Source organism: Molothrus aeneus, chromosome 25, assembly GCF_037042795.1.
Source record: "Molothrus aeneus isolate 106 chromosome 25, BPBGC_Maene_1.0, whole genome shotgun sequence".
In the NCBI taxonomy this organism is placed as follows: domain Eukaryota; kingdom Metazoa; phylum Chordata; class Aves; order Passeriformes; family Icteridae; genus Molothrus; species Molothrus aeneus.
The window spans coordinates 2,786,080-2,805,348 of NC_089670.1; the positions used below are offsets into that span (position 1 = coordinate 2,786,080).

Below are 19,269 nucleotides of genomic sequence, written 5' to 3' on the forward strand. Positions count from 1 at the left end.
CTGCAGCAGGTGACTCAGCGTGCAGTAGGATCCCCGCCAAGGCGCGGCTCCTGGTAGATGAAGGCTGACGATTTTGCTGCAACTTTCTTGTGTCTCCACTTACCAGGAAGCACTTGGGACTCGATATTATTTGTATTACTCTTCACCACTTAATGACCACTCGGGATAACTCCTTGTGTTGTTTAATGTCCCGGGTTATTCCGCTGTTGACTTCAGATACTTAACCCTTAGTGACAGAGACCCTTAGAAGCCTTCCAGGACGTGAGGGAAGTGCAGGGGGTGAATCAGCCTAAAGCCCAAACCACCCAGGCCAAGATAAATGGGGAAAAAAAACCCCACAGATGGAGGAAGATGATCCAGCTGCACACCTATTGTGCTCTGATGTGCCAGGTGCCGCACAATTTCTTTCAAAGAAGCAACAAGAGGGTTGAGATTGATATTGTACATCCACAGATAGAAGAGGGGTTAAAATATTTCCAGATCAGCGAGTTGCTTAGTCTCCTGCTGCTCTTTCAAGAGTCTGCCATGCAGCTTTATGAAGGGCACTGATTTTGCTGGGTGAGAGTTCATGAATGAGCATTAAACATTTACACCCTGTTCACAGTTTGGTGTGTTATCCTCCTTAGTACCTGTTAAAACACCTTGCAAAGTGCCCTGGTGCCTCTGAGAGCATCCAGTGGCTGAAGCAGGATATTCCAGCTCTGAAAGCTTCCTCCCTGCTGCTGCACCGAGGATTAAATCCTTTGCAGTGTATCCCTTTCCATTTGCGGGTTTAGCTTTTCATGTCCTTTTTGTTTGGTAAATTACAGGTACTGTGTTCTGTTGATTATGAAGTATTAACATAATTACAGTAATTCTGCCCAATGATGCAATGCATGTAAACATGTAATTAGCACGGAGGGACAACACTGAGCAAAGTGATGACAACATGCAATAATGCAAAATGCCTTTTTCTCCCAGTCGTGTACAGTGATACCGGCTTTAGAGCTCAGCGCCTTGATTATTTCTTTAGAAGGAGGTTTTGTTAGAATGTTTTGCTTCCTTCCCTCACACTGGAAAGAAAAGCATACAGAGAAAACACCATATTGCTTTATTTTTCAGAGTGTTTATATGTGCAACCCCCTGCACGCCCCCCAACCTACTGTATCTGATTTCCTTTGCAATATTCGAACTCCCCGCATTTGATAAAACAAACAAGTGCCCAGGCAGCTCACATTACTCTCTGGAACTTTTGAAACTGCCTGAAAACTGTGAACTTTTAAGATAGGGAACAGAGTGTGCTATTTTGCAGTGGCTACTACCTCTGGCTTTTATTCCCCCCTCCTTTTAACTCAGAAAAAGCGGTGGCATTTAGTTCTCGGGACCCAGAAAAGCAACGGCAACACGGGGACTTTGAAAGCCCCTCCTGTCCTCCACGCCTTCCTGATGCTGACACAGTTTTCATCCTCCCCAAGCTGCTGAGCCTTACAAGTGAGCAAAGCCCGGGCTGGTGGCTGCAGAGCCAAGGGCTGTGGGTGCAGAGCCAGGGATCGCGGCTGGGGAGCAAAGCCCAGGTTAAGCCTCCCCCAGTTCAAAAGTGAGGGGCAGCAGGAGATAGGGAACCTCTGCAGTGAAGGGGGCTGCTTGCTTTGCTCATTTGCATCTCAATCCCTACAATGCTCTTCCGGCTACTCACAGCTATTCCATAGTAGTGCTCTTGGCTGAGATCTGGGAACACGCTCAAAGGGTGAGGCAGCTTTTGGATGCACTGAGCTGTTTTCTGTTTGAGCTGTGAAAAGCAAACATCTTTTCAAGAGAGAACATTCTGAACAGTAATTTTTTTTTTTCTTTTTCATTTACGATTCAGAAAGAGCAGAACTTCACTGAAATCTTGGGAAGAAAATATTGTATAATGTCGAATGGGAATATAAATCTTCTGCAGCAAAGGCTTCATTTAAACTCCTCTGAAAACAGAAGTCACTAACTACTCTGACCTAATGTGGCAGGACTGGAGATACAGGTTCTGGAAGCAGCTCCCTACACTCAAACACTTGAACCCCAATAAAGCTCCACTGCTTCCCTCAAGGAGCAACTCAAAGATGAGACTCTACACAGTCACTTCAGACACTTCCTTCTAAATTCACTTTAAATATTTGCTTGTCACGGCTACCAACCCAGGCACAAACAGCAGCGATTTTAAAGGACTTTTAAGGATTTTAAAGAGTAGGAGGAGAACCTATTAAAGGAGAGATGACTCATTTTCCTCAGTACTCAAAAGTACAGATTTGAGGAAGGCAAAATCAAGTAGTGATTACAGATGGGCTCAAGCTCAGGTCTGGATTTAAATTTTCTTCAAAGCATGGCTGTGTTTACATTATTGGGGACAAACCCCCCTGCCAAGTTGGGACCCTGCTGGAAGGCACAGGAAGGGCACTTTCAGATGCTGCATTTGGGGTTAAGCACATCTCAGCTGAACATTCAAAGCTGCTTTAAACACTGTGGCAGAGCTAATCTGTTGAAAGGTCTCACTCTGCCTTGCTGTCCCCAAGGGAATATATTTGGGAGAGCTGTGAGCTCCTGTGAGCTGTGCTGGTCACTGCCCAGCCATGTGTTGGTTTCACTACGTGTCCCTGTTTTGCAATTTCCAGGCAGCCCCCTCTCAGCTGATTTATTGTCACGCTCCTCAGTTTGCAGGAGGGGAATCAGGTCCTGTGCTTACAGAGCAGACCCAAGGGCTGGTGCCTGGTGTGCAGCCCCTCGCTGCCTGCCAGCAAGGGAAATCTGAAACTTTGAAGGAGGAGGGGGAAGGAGGAGAAGCAGGGTATTTTCTGGAAAGGCAAAGCCATAGCTAAATAGCATGCATGGCAAAGCAGGAGGGGAAAGAGAGTGGTCTAAGAATTCAAACAAGCCACAGAGAGGACAATAGACAATGAATACAGGAGCAATAGGAAATAAATAGAATTTGTAAGGTAAATCCAGTGGGCAGACAGGAGTGAGCAGAGTAACAAAACAGGGAGAGGTTCAGCAGCTGAATGGACAGTGGGAAACCTTTGTGTGTGGTGAGGGGGGACCGTGTTACTTGCTCTCATGAAATTAAAATCAGTGAAGAAAATACACTCATCCATAATTGCACCCTCCTGCTCATTCCTGCCTGCTTCTGCAGCCTTAATATCCGAGCACAATTCCCACTAAGCCTAAACCACTACATCACATCTTGCTTTTCTTGTTTTGTTTTGAAGGGAAAAGTTTTGGCCTTTGGAATGCAACTGAAAACAACAGACATTTAAAGAAAAATAAGTAAATCTTTCCTAAAAGAAGCTGCTGTTAGGGCATGCCTGAAATCCAGCTGCAGGACAGCAGCATTTCTGATTAAATCATGTTAATTTAAAGATTGCATTTTAAAGAGTGAGGCAGCATTAAAGAAGAGCTGGGAGAGGGGGTGGGGAGCAGAGCTGCCCCTCTGCCTTGGACACACACAGGCAGCTCTGAGACAAACAGCTCCCCCTGAACTGGCAGCTCCTGCTGCACTCACACCCAGCTCCCTCCTCTGGGTGTTTGCACTGGGATCCCAACCAGCTCCCACCCAAACCAATGGATTTTGCTGTAGGCATGAAAGAGAGATACTTTATTATCAGATACCTATTTAGTTACTCTCAGGTACTTAATTGTCAGATAAACAAACAAAAAAACCAAAAAAACAACAAAACTTTGGGAATAAAAAAAATCATTATACAATGCAACAGCAAAATAAATTAAAAAAAAAAAAGGCCCAGAAAAAGAGATGCCCAGACTTGTGATGTGGCCAAACCAGTAGGTGTACCCAGAGTTACACCTACGGGCCCTCTGTGCACAGCACTGTGCAAACAGGGATGAACACTGCAGGCAGGGAGGTTCACTTCCCAAGAATATTGCAACATTTGAGGCAAATCAGTAGTGTGGCCAATGTGTAACTTCAATTTTTTAATAAAATAATAATTTCCCTTTCTCTTCAAGGCCTTTCTTTTGATCTCCCAGGTATGAAGCAGGGTAGGACACAGGACTAACACCAGCCTTTGAGCAGGGAGGTCAGGTGTGCTGCCCTGCCCTGTCCCCCAGGGCAAAGCCCCTCTGCAGGATGGGGTAGCCCAGCCCAGGCCATCCCTGCCTCTCCATGCTGGCTGCAGAGCAACACTGCACTCCTGGCTACACCATTCCTGATTAAATACCTCATCCAGGTAAGATAAATCAGCAGGGGAGGCTGAGCAAGGCATATTTTTGGCCGAGAGGTCTAAGGTGGAGTAAAGATCAAACCTACGCTTTGGGATACTGCTAAACCCTGGCTTTGTGATATAAGGAACAGTCTCCCAAACCACACAGCTTGGTTTGGATCAAGCCACGGGCCACAGCATCATGGTAGCAATGGTTTTGGTGCTTTTCTCTCACCATTTCCCCACTCCCAACACCTTGAACTGTTAAGCAACCCAGCCTGTGCAGACAGGAATTTGCATTATACTCTTTGCACATCAAACTCAAAAGCAATGAAGGGAATGATGTCTGGACCCAAGCAGCCTATTGAGAGGATCAAAAAGGTAACACAAAGAACAAAAGATGGCTCAGAAACAGCTCATTCCCACCCCACACTGCAAGGCTGGGACTGGGGACCCAGGCAGAGGATTTAGTGCCTAAGCCCAGAGACCCCTCTGGGGTGCAGGCAGTAACTCCTGCTTGCATGCCTGAGTCTGGTAAAGCTGAAGCCAAAACCAAAAACCTCTGAAGAGGCCTCAGCATATTGCTGTTTTGGGGATAGTCCCGTGCATTTCATCCACAAGCATTAGTGTTTTCTTTTCATTTCACAATAACCTAGGTATTTAAAATGTCTGCCAAGAAGTACTCAGAAAACAGCATTTAGTCTGAGGACTCTTCAAGAGGACCAGTTGTTTATTTCTACCACTTAATAAACATTAATTTCCTGTTTTAGAAAACATAATTTATGCCACCGGTGAAGCTGATATTAATCATGATGCATATCTCTTGGCTGGCTTAATTTTTCATTTTCTTCAGCTCCTCCAGCCTGTCTCCACTCTGCAACCTGTAAGCTCAGCCCATGCAATCAGTTTTTCAAAAGCATTCAACAATTTCCAGTACATGCAGAGAGAGTATGACAGCAGAGGACACAGGTCCAAATCCATTAGCAGTCACTTCTCTTAATAAAAACAAAGCTAAAGAGAACATTTGTAACACTGATCAGAAAACAAGAATATATTTTCCTTTCTACTTCAGAATTTGGACAAAACTGGTGCAAGTTACACTAAACAAATCCAGCCCCTGCCAGGATAAACAAACATTTCTGCAGTGTTGCTTGCTACATGCCTGTCAAGAAATAGACACTGACATGCATTTTAATGCAACTCTCCTACAAATTGTGAAAAAATAACTGTGCACTGGGTATTCATTGCTAGGTTACCAGAAGGAGAGAGAATATTTTTGCAGACTTGATGAAGTAGCAAGGTAAATACTTCAACTTAATAATTTTCAAATTTCACACTTCATTTTCAACAGCAGGTCTTTTCAGAGACCAGATCCACCTCAGATCTGATGACAGGGATTTTTTGACAAGCTCCCATGAGGCAGATTGGGTCCATGGAGTAGTTTTTGCAAGCCAAATTTCACCCTAAACTCAGTGACAGTTTTTGTAGGAAAACAGCAGCGAGGTTTGTCCAGTTGTTATTAACAGCACAAGCATTTTCATTCTTTCTTAAATTCAATCACCCACTCAATGAGTGATGTCTTACCAAATATTTCAGCATTAACAGAGAAAAATAAGCAAAGAGCTCTGTGTAGGTACCCAGTCTGTCTGTCTGTCTGCACAGACAGCAGCATTCTGGGAGGAACAGCACTAACTCTGGTTAAAGCAGATCAGGGATTGTGTAACTAATCCATAAATTCTGACATTATTACATATTTGCTTAAGGAAAAACAATGGAGCTGACAATGAAATGGGATCTGTGCTGCTCCACAAGCAGGGTCCTTTGTGCTGCTTTGAGGCAGTATTTGCAGGGCAGATGTATCTGCAGGGGATAAAGGGCCCTGCTTCACCTCCTTCCTTTTAGCACCACAAGCAAGAAAACTCCTCAAAAGAGGCCCAAAGCTCAAATGAGACTGTCAGTTTTGCAAACTCTGCTGAAAGAGACTCTAATTTATTTCCTTTTTCTTTGGTTCAAAGCATGTGTTGACTATCATGGCTTTATTAGGTCAGATTACACTCTCATTTAGGTGCCAACAAATCTGAGCAGAGATGCTCCCCTGATTAAAGTAGTGGACTGAGGAAAAGGAAAATTAGATTCTCTGTCAAAGTCCTCTCTCAGTTCCTTGCATGACCTGCTGAAAATAATTTGTCTATATTACAATGCTGAATTTAGGTGATGAGGAGCTCTGAAAATCCATTGACAAAAATTCATGGTACTCTGCCAATTTACTGTTGTGAGATCAGTGACAAAAACAAAGCAACATGAAAGCCTGAAGGTGTGGTAACAGATCTAAAATGATCTAACAAAACTAACAGTAAGGACTAGAAAATCAGGAAGTGCTTTTACTCAGAAACACCATCAAGCTAGAATAGATTAAAATAGTTTTAGAAGATGCCGTGGTTGCCCAAACTCTTTTTTTTTTTTTTTAATGCTTTTAAATGAAGTCCTTGAAGCAGTACCTAAGTAGGAAATCTGGATTCTGCTGTCTTGGTCATATATTTGTCTATGTGTCTTCTGCTTTCTCTTGCAGAATTCTGACTTGAATTGAATCCATTCAAGAGTAAAATGACCAGTGTAAATCTTTGAAGGAAAGGGAATCCTCCCTACTGCTGAATCTTGTGCTCCCAAGAACTGGAGGAGGTCTGCTCTAACAGGTCAGATTTTCCCACCCTCTCTCATGCTGACATGTCTGGTTGGGCCTTATGTGGACCCAAATGCTTGAAAGAACATGAAAATCAGTCTGTACTTCCCTGACACAACTGTCCTGCACTACCTGGCATGTGACCCAAGCAGATTCCTGGAGATCTCATTCATATTTAGATCAGATTCTGGTTTGAAATTATCAGTCATTTAGACTGAAAGAATTAGATTATTTTCTTCCATACTGGAAGGCATATCTCTTTCCCATTTATAGTCACATTTTTTTTCCTATGCTGGACCATTTCAAGGAAAAGAAAGAAAAAAAAAGTAGTAGTAACCCACATGGTTGATGATCTATTTATCTCTGGTTCTTTTTCATTTCATGCCTCTCTCACTTCACAGCACTACAACCTTTTTGAATTGCCCTGTGTGATATCCACTCCTCCTTGTTGACCATTGCTCACTCATTCATTGCTTGTTGGATCAGCTGGGCACTTGCACAATCAAGGCTTTGTTATGTTTTCAGACAGGCTGCAGGTCACAATATTGAAGCAGCACAAGGACTGTTTCCTCTCCTGGTATTCTTCTTCTCTGTTTTTTTTAGGAAGACACTATCCTAAACACATGAAAAAGAATACAAAGTAGTTATGACAAAAAATACTACAACAGCTCTCATTTAATTTCCGACACAATGTCTGTTTTTTCCTTTGTCATAAGAGAATGAAATATTCAAAAGTCTGAAGAGTTTTTAAGTTAGTCAACTGAGAAACAAGAATTTCCTTCTTTGAAGAGTGCAGCAGAGCTCAGGTTTATTTAATCAATCAGTGGATGATAGCTGGTGATACACAGTTAGTGGGGACCCTGGAAGAGCTGCTCTCTCCACCAGTTAATTGGCCCAAACAAAATGGAATGGACTTTTCTAACTAATAAGCACTGACAATAATGAACAGCAACTGCAGGGATGGTGGGAAGATAAAGGAATGCACATACCAAGGCTCTGCAACAGGATGAAATGTCAAAGTTCAAGTTTACGTGCACAATAACCACAACGGTCACATGGGTTGTCAGCTGCATAAATAATCTGAGAACCCAAGATGAGAACACTGACCAACACAACTTTCTACAGTCGGAGGTTCTAAAACAAAATGAAACTTCCCATTTGCATACAGAGATATCCCAGGATTTAAATACCTGCAGGGTTTGCTTCTAGGCCAGTGCTCTCAGTGGAGCTGGACACTTGGCTACCCTTGAACTCTGTCTTAACAGGCACAGTACTGGGCAAAAGCAGCAATGTTAGCAAAAAGGTATTTTTAGTTGTTTTCACTTGAAGTCAAAAGAGGATCTTGAATTCCCAGCTGGTGAAATTAAATTTCTTTCTCTTGTGGTTAAAAAAAAAAAATAGTACCTTATTTAGGAAGGGAAAGTTTAGATGGAAGTTAAGTATCTGGGTTCATTATGGAAAGAATAAGAAGTAGATGAGTAAGGATTTTGTCACGGGGAGGGAGATGCAGAGTCTTTTGTGCATGGTGGTTTATTGCAGGCTCTAATGGCATCAGGATGACGTTACCAGGGAGCCTCTACACAATGAAATAATTTACTGTCACCTCTTATATCCTGCTAGCACAGCAATGTAATCTCCACAGACCTGCTCCTAAAACGTTTTTGATAAGCAAATTCTATCTGTAATGTCACAGATGTCATAACCTTACCTCAAAAAACTCTAAACTTGACACAATTGTCAGTTTATTCACACAAAATTATTGTGATCCTTTGAAAAGATCACTGTACAGACAAATTTGCTCAAGTCCTTTACTTTCACTCCCAGGTCCCACTGCTGGCAGCCCCCATCAGTCCCTAAAGCTGCACAAATCTGTGGCTCCTCCTCAGCTCCCCTCAACCCAGGGAGAAGAGGCAGAGATGAGCAGTGCCGGGGGAATCCTTAAAATCAGAGGGGTTTTGGGAGAGCTGCAAAAGGCAGCCTCAGAGACAGCAGAACTGTGATTAGAGCTAAGCAGCAGCCATGAGATTGGTCAGCAGAAAAATTATGTAAGAAGTAGAAAATAAGGACAACTAGAACAATGGTCTGTGTATTAACACTTGTCTAGAATAACTCCCTAAGCTGCAGAAAAGTTTATCTGGTGAGATATTGGGGAGTTCTAAGCTCAATAATGGAGCTCTGTGCATTGTGTTTTAGGGCTCACAAGCAGGTATTGTATTTGAAATAAGCAAGCATTGTTTAACCAAAGGTACCTGTGCTTACAGTGGTTGGATGGAACTACTGTCAATGTGCTTTTGCTTTGTGTGATTGGTCACAAAACTCATAAAGTGAGTTGTGACATTGAGTTCTGTGTCTGCTGCCTGGGATGTGAGCTGCTGGCATCTTCCCATTGTCATAGCCATGGAATGAGACTGATGCTGGAAAATCAAACAGCTCAAGGCACGTTCCCAGCAGTCCTGTCCTGTTTGTGATTTGTACACAGACCCCTGGACAACAACACAGCCCCACGGGGCTGGGGCAGTCCCTGCCTCCCAGCTGGGCTCAGTGGTCCCACACCAGCATGTCCCCTCTGGATCCCCGTGGGACAGATAATGCCACCCCGGGCAGTGTCCCTGCCCTTCCACAGCCCCGGAGCTGCCTGTGGGCACTGCTGGATAAGATAATCACAAACCATCACAGATCCCATTTGCACAGCTCATTGCTTCCTTTCCTCAGAGAGCTGCAGTCCTCAGGTTAGCACCGCATTTCTCAGGCTGTCCAAAGGCCCTCCTGGCCTTGAGAAGGGTTCCATTCAGCAAAGAAAGAATATAAAGATGGAGTAACAGTTTTTCACTGAAAGGGAAGAGTTTCCTGCCTCTGCTGTGCTCACATCTGGTCAATTTTCTGACAAGAATTATATCTTTGCTACTCTTTTACAACACACAGCTGTAAGGGAGTGAGCTGCTCTCTCTACTGCCTTTGTATTATCAGCACTATTATTAGCCTTAACAAAGCTGTTAAATCTGTATTACTGAAGATGCATGAACCTGAAAACTTTTAATTTCATAACCCAGGGTAAGTGTGATGAGCTGGCATTTACAGGAAAATGCAGAACAGTCTTGGCTTGAAAATTAAACAAAACTGAAACTGAATTAGTCACAATAAACTGTAATTTAAGATCCACTTTTCAGAGCAGGTTAATATTTAAAGGGGATATTAAAAGATATAATACAGCATAATAAAATGTCTTTTATGGGGCAGTATAAAGATTTAAAGAACCTACTGAATTCTGTTTTAAATGAAGACATATTAAGTAAATGTTGCTGTATTCTCCAGAGCTATACAATTCTTGTATCTTTTCTTTAGATGCCTTTGGCTAATTCATAATTCAAAATGTTACTCATTTCTCTTCTTGTGTGTCATATAAAGATCTGCATCCAATCCATAGTCTGTGGATCTCTTATATTTTACAAATCCCAGTTCCTGTTATGTATACATTCCTTTGGAGGGATATGATTTATTTCTTTAAGCACTTTCCCATCTTAAAATGTCAGATGCTTCCTGTACTTAAACACAAAGAAGTTTAAGCTCCCAAAGGTACAGAAGTTCAACAAAATTCTGTCTGTGGATAGTTTGTACTTACCAGGGAATCTTTGGGAAATAGACACATCCACCTACTTTCCTCAGCTCTTCAGAATAACTTGATTTTTTAAGTGTTTAACAGTTCAGTCATCAAGAAGATCAGAGGCACCGTTTTGAAAAACAAAGGACCTCAAGTGAACGCTGGAAAGGTGAAAGGTTTGCTCTTCTTCAAGTAGAAGCATTGATTCTCCAGGGTTATCAGTGGTGGCACACAGGAAAATGGGAATTCAAGGCCACCCTTTATCTCTTCCCATTATCTGAATCTTGCTATCTTTTGTAAATAAGAACCTTTTCCCTCCAAATAACTTACTTATGAAGTTCTTTTGGGTATGTAAGGAAAATGCCTTTATTACTTTACTGAGTTTCACATTGGTTTGTTAGTAGGAAACCCAAACTGTATTAACTGAGGTGGTAAGACCATAATCACATGCCTATCACTGGATCCTCCAGGTGATTTCACAAGCTAAAAAGTAAATTTGCTTCTTTTACTCTATTTTAAAAATACTGCATTATTTAGAGCCATTCCTTTAGGAAAAGATTACCAAATTCAAGTCTAACTTTGCATAATATTGCTCAAATATTAAAGCCCTTGGCAAAGAAAAACCTGCACTAATCTGCTTCAGTTCTTTGGAAGTGCCTCTCACTTGTCACTACCTCATTTCCTGCAGTTTTAATGCCACAAAATCATACTAAATATAAAGGTACACTCAGCAGCCTGAGCTGGAGCAGGGAGGAGAATGGCTTGAGCAGAACAGGGAACCTGCAGAACATCACACTACTGTGGCCCAGGACATGGAACCACAAGGGGTGGGATGACTGGTGGTCAAGGAGAGTGTATGTTTGGAGGTGTGGGCTGGTACTGAAATGAAAGGGATCTTTCTATTTCACCCACAAGGCTACCCAAGTCCAGTAGTGCAGCTAACAGAATATTTGTGGTATTTACTGCCTCATCACAACAACCACCGGCTTCTTCAGGTTGACTCATTTGAAAAGAAGAAAGAAGAAACAAGCAACATCCTTTCTAAGCACAGCTAATGTTTCAGAGAAAGAAATGTATCACACAACGTTTATTCTCTAAGGAGCAGCAGCATTTTCAGTGAGGTTACCCAAACTCAATATGTCTAAATTGTAAGAGCAATTAGGCCTGTAATTTCAGCTGAGCATTTGAAGTCTTGAGTACACAGGGAAATTGGCCCAAATAACTCTTAGGTACTAGTCCCTGCTAGTAATAAATGCTCTGAAGGCCAAAGGAAGGCATTAGCAGCCCTTGTGCAACTCCCTTAACAGGGTGTACACATGTAACTAATTGGAAACCAGTAAACAATCCTGGCATTGAAGCCCAAAGCAGATAATCTCACTCACACTACTTCAGTCATTTTCTTCTCATGTGGCTGACTGGAATAAAACTGCTAAAATACTGTTTCCCTCATGCAGAAAAAGATCTAGGGGATATAATAGATCACAAGCTGATTAGGAGTTAACAGTGTCAAGCCATTGTGAAAAAGGCAAACACTGCACTAAGCTGTGCAAACAGGAGTATGGCTTGCAAGACATGAGAAGTAATCCTGCTCTGGTCCAGCCCCAGCAGGAGCACCAGGACTGGTGCTGGGGCTTATTCTCCAACAGAGATGCAAAGTGCCCAGAGAGCATCCAGAACCGAGTCAGGAGAAAAAACAAAGGTCTAAAACATCACTGAACAAATCAGATGTCTCAACAAAAGCGTGGGATGGGAGGGAAACTCAACAGCAATTTGCAAATTCATAAAATCATAAATTAATAAAGGGCTTGCAGGCTGGGGAAGGACTAAAGGATTTGTGATGGAATTTGCAAGCCTCCTCAGGCAAAGAAAGGGTTAACATAGGCATTAACAAGAAAGCAGCTGAGAAGGCACACAGCTGCAGGGGATAAAGCCACAGGGAGAGGGCTATCAGGGGAGCCCTGGAGGAGGGGGCTGAGCAGCCTCCAGGGTGGAGATACAGGCTGAAGGGATGGGGGCCTGTGTCCTTTTTAAGAAATTCTGGTCTTATCTTTGGGCAGGCTGCTGGCCTCCTTGGTAGTATTTAGTCAGGGTGTTTGATTATAAAATCTCTTCTTAGGCCTGCAAAAAAGCAGGGTAGGGTGGTAAGGATCTTGTTTTCTTTTTAATAGCCCAGCAAAACTTTTCACATCTGGTCTAAAAGGCAGACAAAGTGCCAAATCTACTAAGGTAGGAGCAAAGTAGGATAATTCTTGCCTGAGGTAAAATATTAAGATGCTGTTACTAAGAGGATTCAAAGAGAGGAACTGTACCTTGGGAGCTGAGCACTATGGAGGGGGAGAGAGAAGTAAAAAGCATCTGTATGAAAGAGATAAGTTATGCTGTAGGCTCAGCCTCAACAGCTCTAAAACTGGGGAGATCCCAGAAGTCTTCATCTTTTAGCCAGAGGGAAAAGATCTTAGCCAGCCTAATTTCAAGGGGCTTAGAAAGTGCTGCAATATCTAAGCTGGATATTAAGAAATCCTTTCTATGGGCAAAGACAGCAAGGGCTGCAGTGAAGTGGCTGAGGAGGTTATGAAGTCCCATGGACCAGTAGGTGCTTGTGAGTTGAGCCTGTCTCAGGATGGCAGCACTAGATGAGCTTCTCGTGTCCCCTTCTGCTGTTTTGTATTGTAATGAGAGATATTGCCCCCCTCTCCTCTTGCCACTCAACTGTGACATTTTATGAAAATAACAGCATTTTTGGAAGCTCAAAGCATTCTTTGAATAGAAGTGGTTTCAAAACTTGCTCAGAGCTGAATTTTTTACCTACTCCGTTGAATGATCCTTTCAACATAGTGAGTTCTGGAAATACTTCAGTACCAGAGATTGTAACTTCAGTGACAAATGTGTTAAAAGAACACTCTATACTCACTCATTCTGTCTTTCCAATAAAGATACAACCAAATTAAGTTGCTCACGTGCCCCACAACACAACAGATATGTTTGTATAGATGCATTTTTACCACCCCAGTTCCTATTTGAGCTTTTCCAAAAGGAACTAAACCCAAGGGTACTTGGCCTCAATAACCCCTCTGATAGCCTACACAAGCAGTCTTGCTTTATTTTCTTTTAAACTCCAGTGAAATCAGCTGAGATCTGCTCTCACAAGTCAATATGCCCATGCTGTTCATACTGTGAGTCTGTGTCATTTTAGAAATGACAGTGATATGTAAAAAAAACCAAAATAACAAAAAAAAAAACCCACCTAACAACAAAACCACCTTTCTGGATATTATGTTTTTCCATTTTTCCATTAAGATGAGGAAAATTTCTATTTGATAGCTAAAGCCTCCAGAAACTGCAAATCTTAGGTTCACAGTAATACTCCTCAAAAGATTCTTTTGTCAGAAATAAAAGCTAAACACTAATTTGATAAGAAATGTCTGAGTTTGCAATGCTTTTAGCTGTGAGGACTACTTTGTGAGCTGGCCCCATCACTAAGAAAAATCTTTAACACAGAGCAATTGGAAGTAGAACTAGGACCAAACCATCTTTGCTTTGTTCTTAATGAGTTTGTTGTGGAGATCTCTTTCCATTCTGCCCCACATGAAAGTGGAATGGGCAGTGAAACAGTTGACTGTATTTTGGAAACTATTTCGTTCCCCAAGTTGCCCAAGGACACAGAAATGCCTGCTGGAATTTCAAAAGCCAGTAGGTAAGAACTCTCACAATGGGTGTTAGCTGCCTAGGTTGCCCTGACAATCCCACTGAATAGGTTCCACATGCTTATGGGCCTTTAAATGTCTTTCCAAACCCACCCCAAACAAAAATCACATTCTAAGCAGAAATTTGTATTTAATTACTTTCTGTGGTCAGCTACATAATATAACTTAGAAAACATTTCTGGTGGGTTTGACTGGTTCTGTATTTTCCTCAGGGAAGGCAGCAAGGGCTTTGTCTGCATTTTGTTTTGCTTAATGAGGCGCTGTCCCTGACTGGGACTTTTGTTTGGTTTAGGGTGAGTAAAGCAATACTCTGCTACACTTTCCTAGATAAAGCAAGGCACGCAGGCAACACAGCAGTGCCAGCAGCCTTTGTCGCCAGAAACAGGAATGATCATATTTAACAGTGCTGCTCATGGAGAGATTAAACTCAGGCTGGACAGTGAGAAGCTGTGCAGATAATTTGAAATAGATTCCGAGGGTGAATTACTGCTTGGCTGTTCTCCTCACCTCAGTTCTCAGATTTGTGTGCCAACCAACATTTTAAGATAACTCTGCTCTGTTTGCTCCTTGAATTGTCTGGCCGTTTAACAGGTTCTTCAAATAAACAAGGGATAATCTCAGGATTTTGCTTAACAAAGATTTCTTTGTGCAAATTTTAAAAATTCTGAATAGGTTGTTGTACAGGGCCTGGTGCTGCAATCCCTTTTAGCTGTGAATACTTTCAAGGCAGTAAGTAGTTGCACAACCATAATTTCAGTTAATAAATGATCAATAATGCATTCCAGTATATTTTGAAATGCCTCCCAGTATCTGAAAGGGCCTACAAGGAAGTTGGAGAGGAAGTCTTTGTCAGGAACTGCTGTGACAAGACAAGGAGTAATGGGTACAAGCTGAAAGAGGGGAAATTCAGGTTAGATATCAGGAACAAATATTTTACTGTGAGGGTGAGGAGGCCCTGGCACAATTGCTCAGAGAAGCTGTGGCTGTCCCATCTATAGAAGTGTCCAAGGCCAGGTTGGACAGGGCTTGGAGCAGCCTGGGATACTGCAAGGTGTCCCTGCCCATGGTAGGGGGTGGCACTGGATGGTCCATTCCATTCCAACACCATGATTCTATGATAATGGCACCATTACCACCAGCAATTTTTCCTTTTAAAAGGTTATTAGAAACTTTTTTATTAAAAAAACACTGAACACAGTAGTTTGGGCCAAGAAAAGTCCAGACTGGAGAGATTAGAGAACATTGGCATTACCATTATCATTCTCCAGGAATATGTACGATGATCAACTCCAAAGCAAAAAATTTGTTTCAATTTCCACAAATTTCAGTTGAAACAGGCTACTACCTGACACGATACCTCAGTGTGGGAAATAACTTTGAAAAAGCATTGTAACGCTGCTGAAAATGTACAGGTTTGAGCTTAGAGACCAGTTGGGGAAGCGCAGGCAGCATCAATTGCAGAATCAGAGTGAGAGGGAAAATGTGTGCTAATTTCTTAACAAACATGAGTGAAGATATGGGTGTTAACATCTTTGAAATGGGTCTTAATATCTCTCTTAACAAGCAGCAGGTTTGCTGCAGAGCGAAACTTGACTCCTGACACTGACAAGGGTCGGCACAAGCCTGAACTTCAAAACTTTGGGGAAAATGCCATGTTTACATTTGGAAAATGCCATGTTCATATTTGGAAAATGCCATGTTTACGGTGGGGGGAACACATGGCAGGCAATTCGGGATGGCTGTACCTTCCTAACACCTCAGCACTGGGAAAGGAAGAGGGCAACAAGCGGCCGGGATTTTGGGATAAAACGGAGGTCCTCGGCAGAGAAAACCCCGCGGGTGTGTGGCCTCGCTCTTTATTTGAATAAAGTTGCAGGGCTCTTCTGTCTTTTTTGGGGACACCGGTTTTTCATAGCGCGATTTTCCGTACGAGGGTCTTCACAGCCGGGGCCGTGACCGCGGCCGGGTGCCCTGACGGGCCGGGGCCGGGGTGCCCTCACGGGCCGGGGCCGGGGCCGGGGCCGGGTGCCCTCACGGGCCGGGGCCGGGGCCGGGGTCAGGGTGCCCTCACGGGCCGGGGCCGGGTGCCCTCACGGGCCGGGGCACCCTCGCGGGCTGGGGCCGGGGCCGGGGCTCGGCAGCCGCCGCCGGCAGAGCCTCTTCCGGCCGCTCCAGCCTCCGTCTCTGTGGTTGTTCCTCCCGCTCCTCGCTGCGGGGCGGCGGCGATGGCGGAGCCGGGGAGAGCCGGCGGGAGCCCCGAGCCCCCCGTGCAGGTGGTACGTGACAGGCGGGGCCGGGCCGGGGTGCCCGGGGCTGGGAGTGCCCGGGGCGGACACGGCGGCTCGGGCGGGGCCGGGGCTGGCCCGGGAGGGCTCTCCCGGAGGGGTCGGTGCCGGCGCGTTCGGGTACACCACGGGGTTGGCAGCGAAAGTCGTAATATCTTCCTACAACACTTCCTGTTTTTGTTACTTCCCGTACAAGTGTGTATATATATATATATGTATATGTACATATACATGTACATATGTATATGCATATGCACATGTATATATGTGTGTATATAGTGTGTATATATATCGTGTATATATATATTATATACATATAATTTGTTATATATGCGCACTTATCTATAAATAAAACACATAAATAAAGTTAAATATACAACACCTATCTCTATTTGTGCCTATATAGCCATATAAATAGAAATATAAAACTACAAAAAAATATATATATATAATACTTGTGTAGAATGTGTGGGGTTCAGGGAAATCCAGGTAGTGTCACAATGCTCAAGTCCAGGTTTGATTCACAGCTCTGTTTCAAGAGTCATATTTGGCTCATAGGCCATGAAAATCCTCTCTGTTGGATGCTGCTGTAAATCAGCCTCAGCTGATGAAATGGTAATTGTGACTCAGATTGCTCAGATTGTCATTCAGATGATTTGTAATGCCAAAAGTACATTAGTTGTTTGCAATTTATCCCCCAAATACTCAAAATTACTTTGAGGGAGTTTTACACCTCTGTAGTTCACTGTTTTGGTAGCAGTCTTCAAATACAGGAAGGACTGCTGCAAGGAGAACTAGAATAATCATCTGTGCTGGGACTGGGAAGTAGGAGTTGGCATAAACTGTAGCAAAAAAAAAAAAACCAAAAACCACTGGAAAAACCATTTTAGGGGTTTTTTAATGCCTGCTTTTAGTGAGTGCCTTAGAAAGGTTGGAGTTTGACTCTGGAGAGAGGGTTTGTCAGCAATGCCAGAACTGTGGTTGATCTTGTTTTGGGACAGGAGAAGCAGACACAGTCTCTGGACGTTACTACCAGCTGGGATTTTTGCTATGAGACTGTACCTGTAAGGGAAATAGTGCCCTGGTTCATGTTGTTCCCCTCTTTAAATGGTCCAAGGAGATCAAATTATTCTGATACAGTCACACAACATTAAAAGCCAATGTATGACTGCCCAGTTGCAACTCTTAATCCAGGGTACAAATCTGGTAATGAATGAGGGAGAAATGAAGGTCTAGATTGTTGATTTATCCTCAAATTAAAACTAAACACAGAATACCAGTGAGCTGAGCAAAAATGGTGAAACTCTAGTATACATCAGCAATACTCTGAGGTGTTAATCCTATTGCTGAGTACAGTTATTTGTGTGGATTTGTTAATTTTTCAGGTTTTACACAGAAGTATCATCAGCATTCAGCTCTGGGCCTTAGTTTGGCAGGTGTCCAGTTCTGCATGGTTCTGTGGAAGCAGAATTTGCTCACAGTAATGTGTTTAGGAGCATGTAAATATATTATGAGCAGTTCAGTTGAGAGCACCTCGGTGCCATCAGGTATTTATGGGTTGTTTTCTATGTGCTGCCCTCAAAGTACTTTTTTCTGCTTTCAGTTCAAACCAAACAGGGAGGTCAAACATCATCTTGCTATTTTGCACTGCTGCCCTGACTTAAAACAGGAGTGCACCACGGAAAAAAAGCAAAGAAGTTCCAGTTTTCAAACCAATGGCAAGCCAGTTGGTGATGGCTTAGTCAAATTTTTACTAAGTGAATCAGAAAACAAATTGAAAAATAACGGATTTTTCTGGATGTGCAAAACTGCACAAGTTTACATTGTCATTGGAAGAATTGTGGAACCCTTTTTTGTGAATTAATATGTTAGATTGATTGATATGAATGTGTAGGGTCATGTTTAGTTGCCATGTCCACATAAAGAATATTAAAATCTTGAGTAAATTGAATATAGTACTTCAGAATCTCAGATTTTTTTTCTTTTATTTTAGTCTCAAAGTACTAATCTGAGACAGTTCTGAAATAATCTTTTTTGTCTGTATGTTGTAATTATTGGGTAATCAGTTTCACTTTTTTTTTGTTTCTCCCTATTTTATTTATCTCTCTAAAACACAAACCAAAGGCCTGCTTTGCCTAAAAGTTTAGAGAGCTTTTATCCTATTTCTTTTGAGAACTGTTCCATCATGCTGCCAAAACTCAGGAGGTTCATTCATTTAGATGTTTGCTATTTTATTTGGCTGTGAAATGTTGTTAATCATTGTACCCCACACAGGATTGGCTTGTACCAGTGTGCACATCCTTCAGTGTCCAAAACTCTGCCTTGTGATGGGTGCACCTGTGTTTGCACCTTGGCACTAAATTGTGAATAATTCCATTTCAGTATCAAACAAAATGTTTTGTTTCTTAGGATTCTCTCCTGCTCACAATAGGAACAAATCCTCTCTTTCTTCCAGTTTGGGGTTACCCCACATCATGAGGAGTTTAAGTTGTGTTTCTAGGGACTTCTTGAAATGTCCCATGAGACTTTTTAGGAGTTACTCAGGCCCTTAAGTTCCCCATCTAAAAGTAATTTTAGCAGGTTCAGACTTGGCTCTCCCTTCTCAAACCCAGCCAGTGTTCCACCAGGCTGATTTCTCAGCCTTTGCATGTTGTGAAGGAAGTGTGTTCTCTTTTGAGACACTGAAAGAATTCTGGGGGTTGTTGGCTTTTTAGGGACAACTAGATCAGTGATGAGAAACTAAACTTGAACAGGTAAAGCTCTCCTCTCTGGTTTCTAACCAATTTTCAAATCTTTCAGGTGTGTTTTCCTGCTGTGTGTGCACCTGTGAGCCAAG

At 42.8% G+C, this 19,269-nt stretch overlaps 1 protein-coding gene across 1 annotated transcript in view; it reads left to right on the top strand.

Moving 5' to 3' along the window:
- Positions 1–16,369: 16,369 nt before the first annotated feature.
- B3GNTL1 (UDP-GlcNAc:betaGal beta-1,3-N-acetylglucosaminyltransferase like 1) overlaps positions 16,370–19,269 on the top strand; it is a 108,480-nt gene continuing 105,580 nt past the window's right edge. The window contains exon 1 of the mRNA XM_066565789.1: positions 16,370–16,424. Within this exon, the coding sequence (XP_066421886.1) occupies positions 16,374–16,424 (51 nt within the window). The 5' untranslated portion in view covers positions 16,370–16,373. The remainder of the gene's footprint in view (positions 16,425–19,269) is intronic.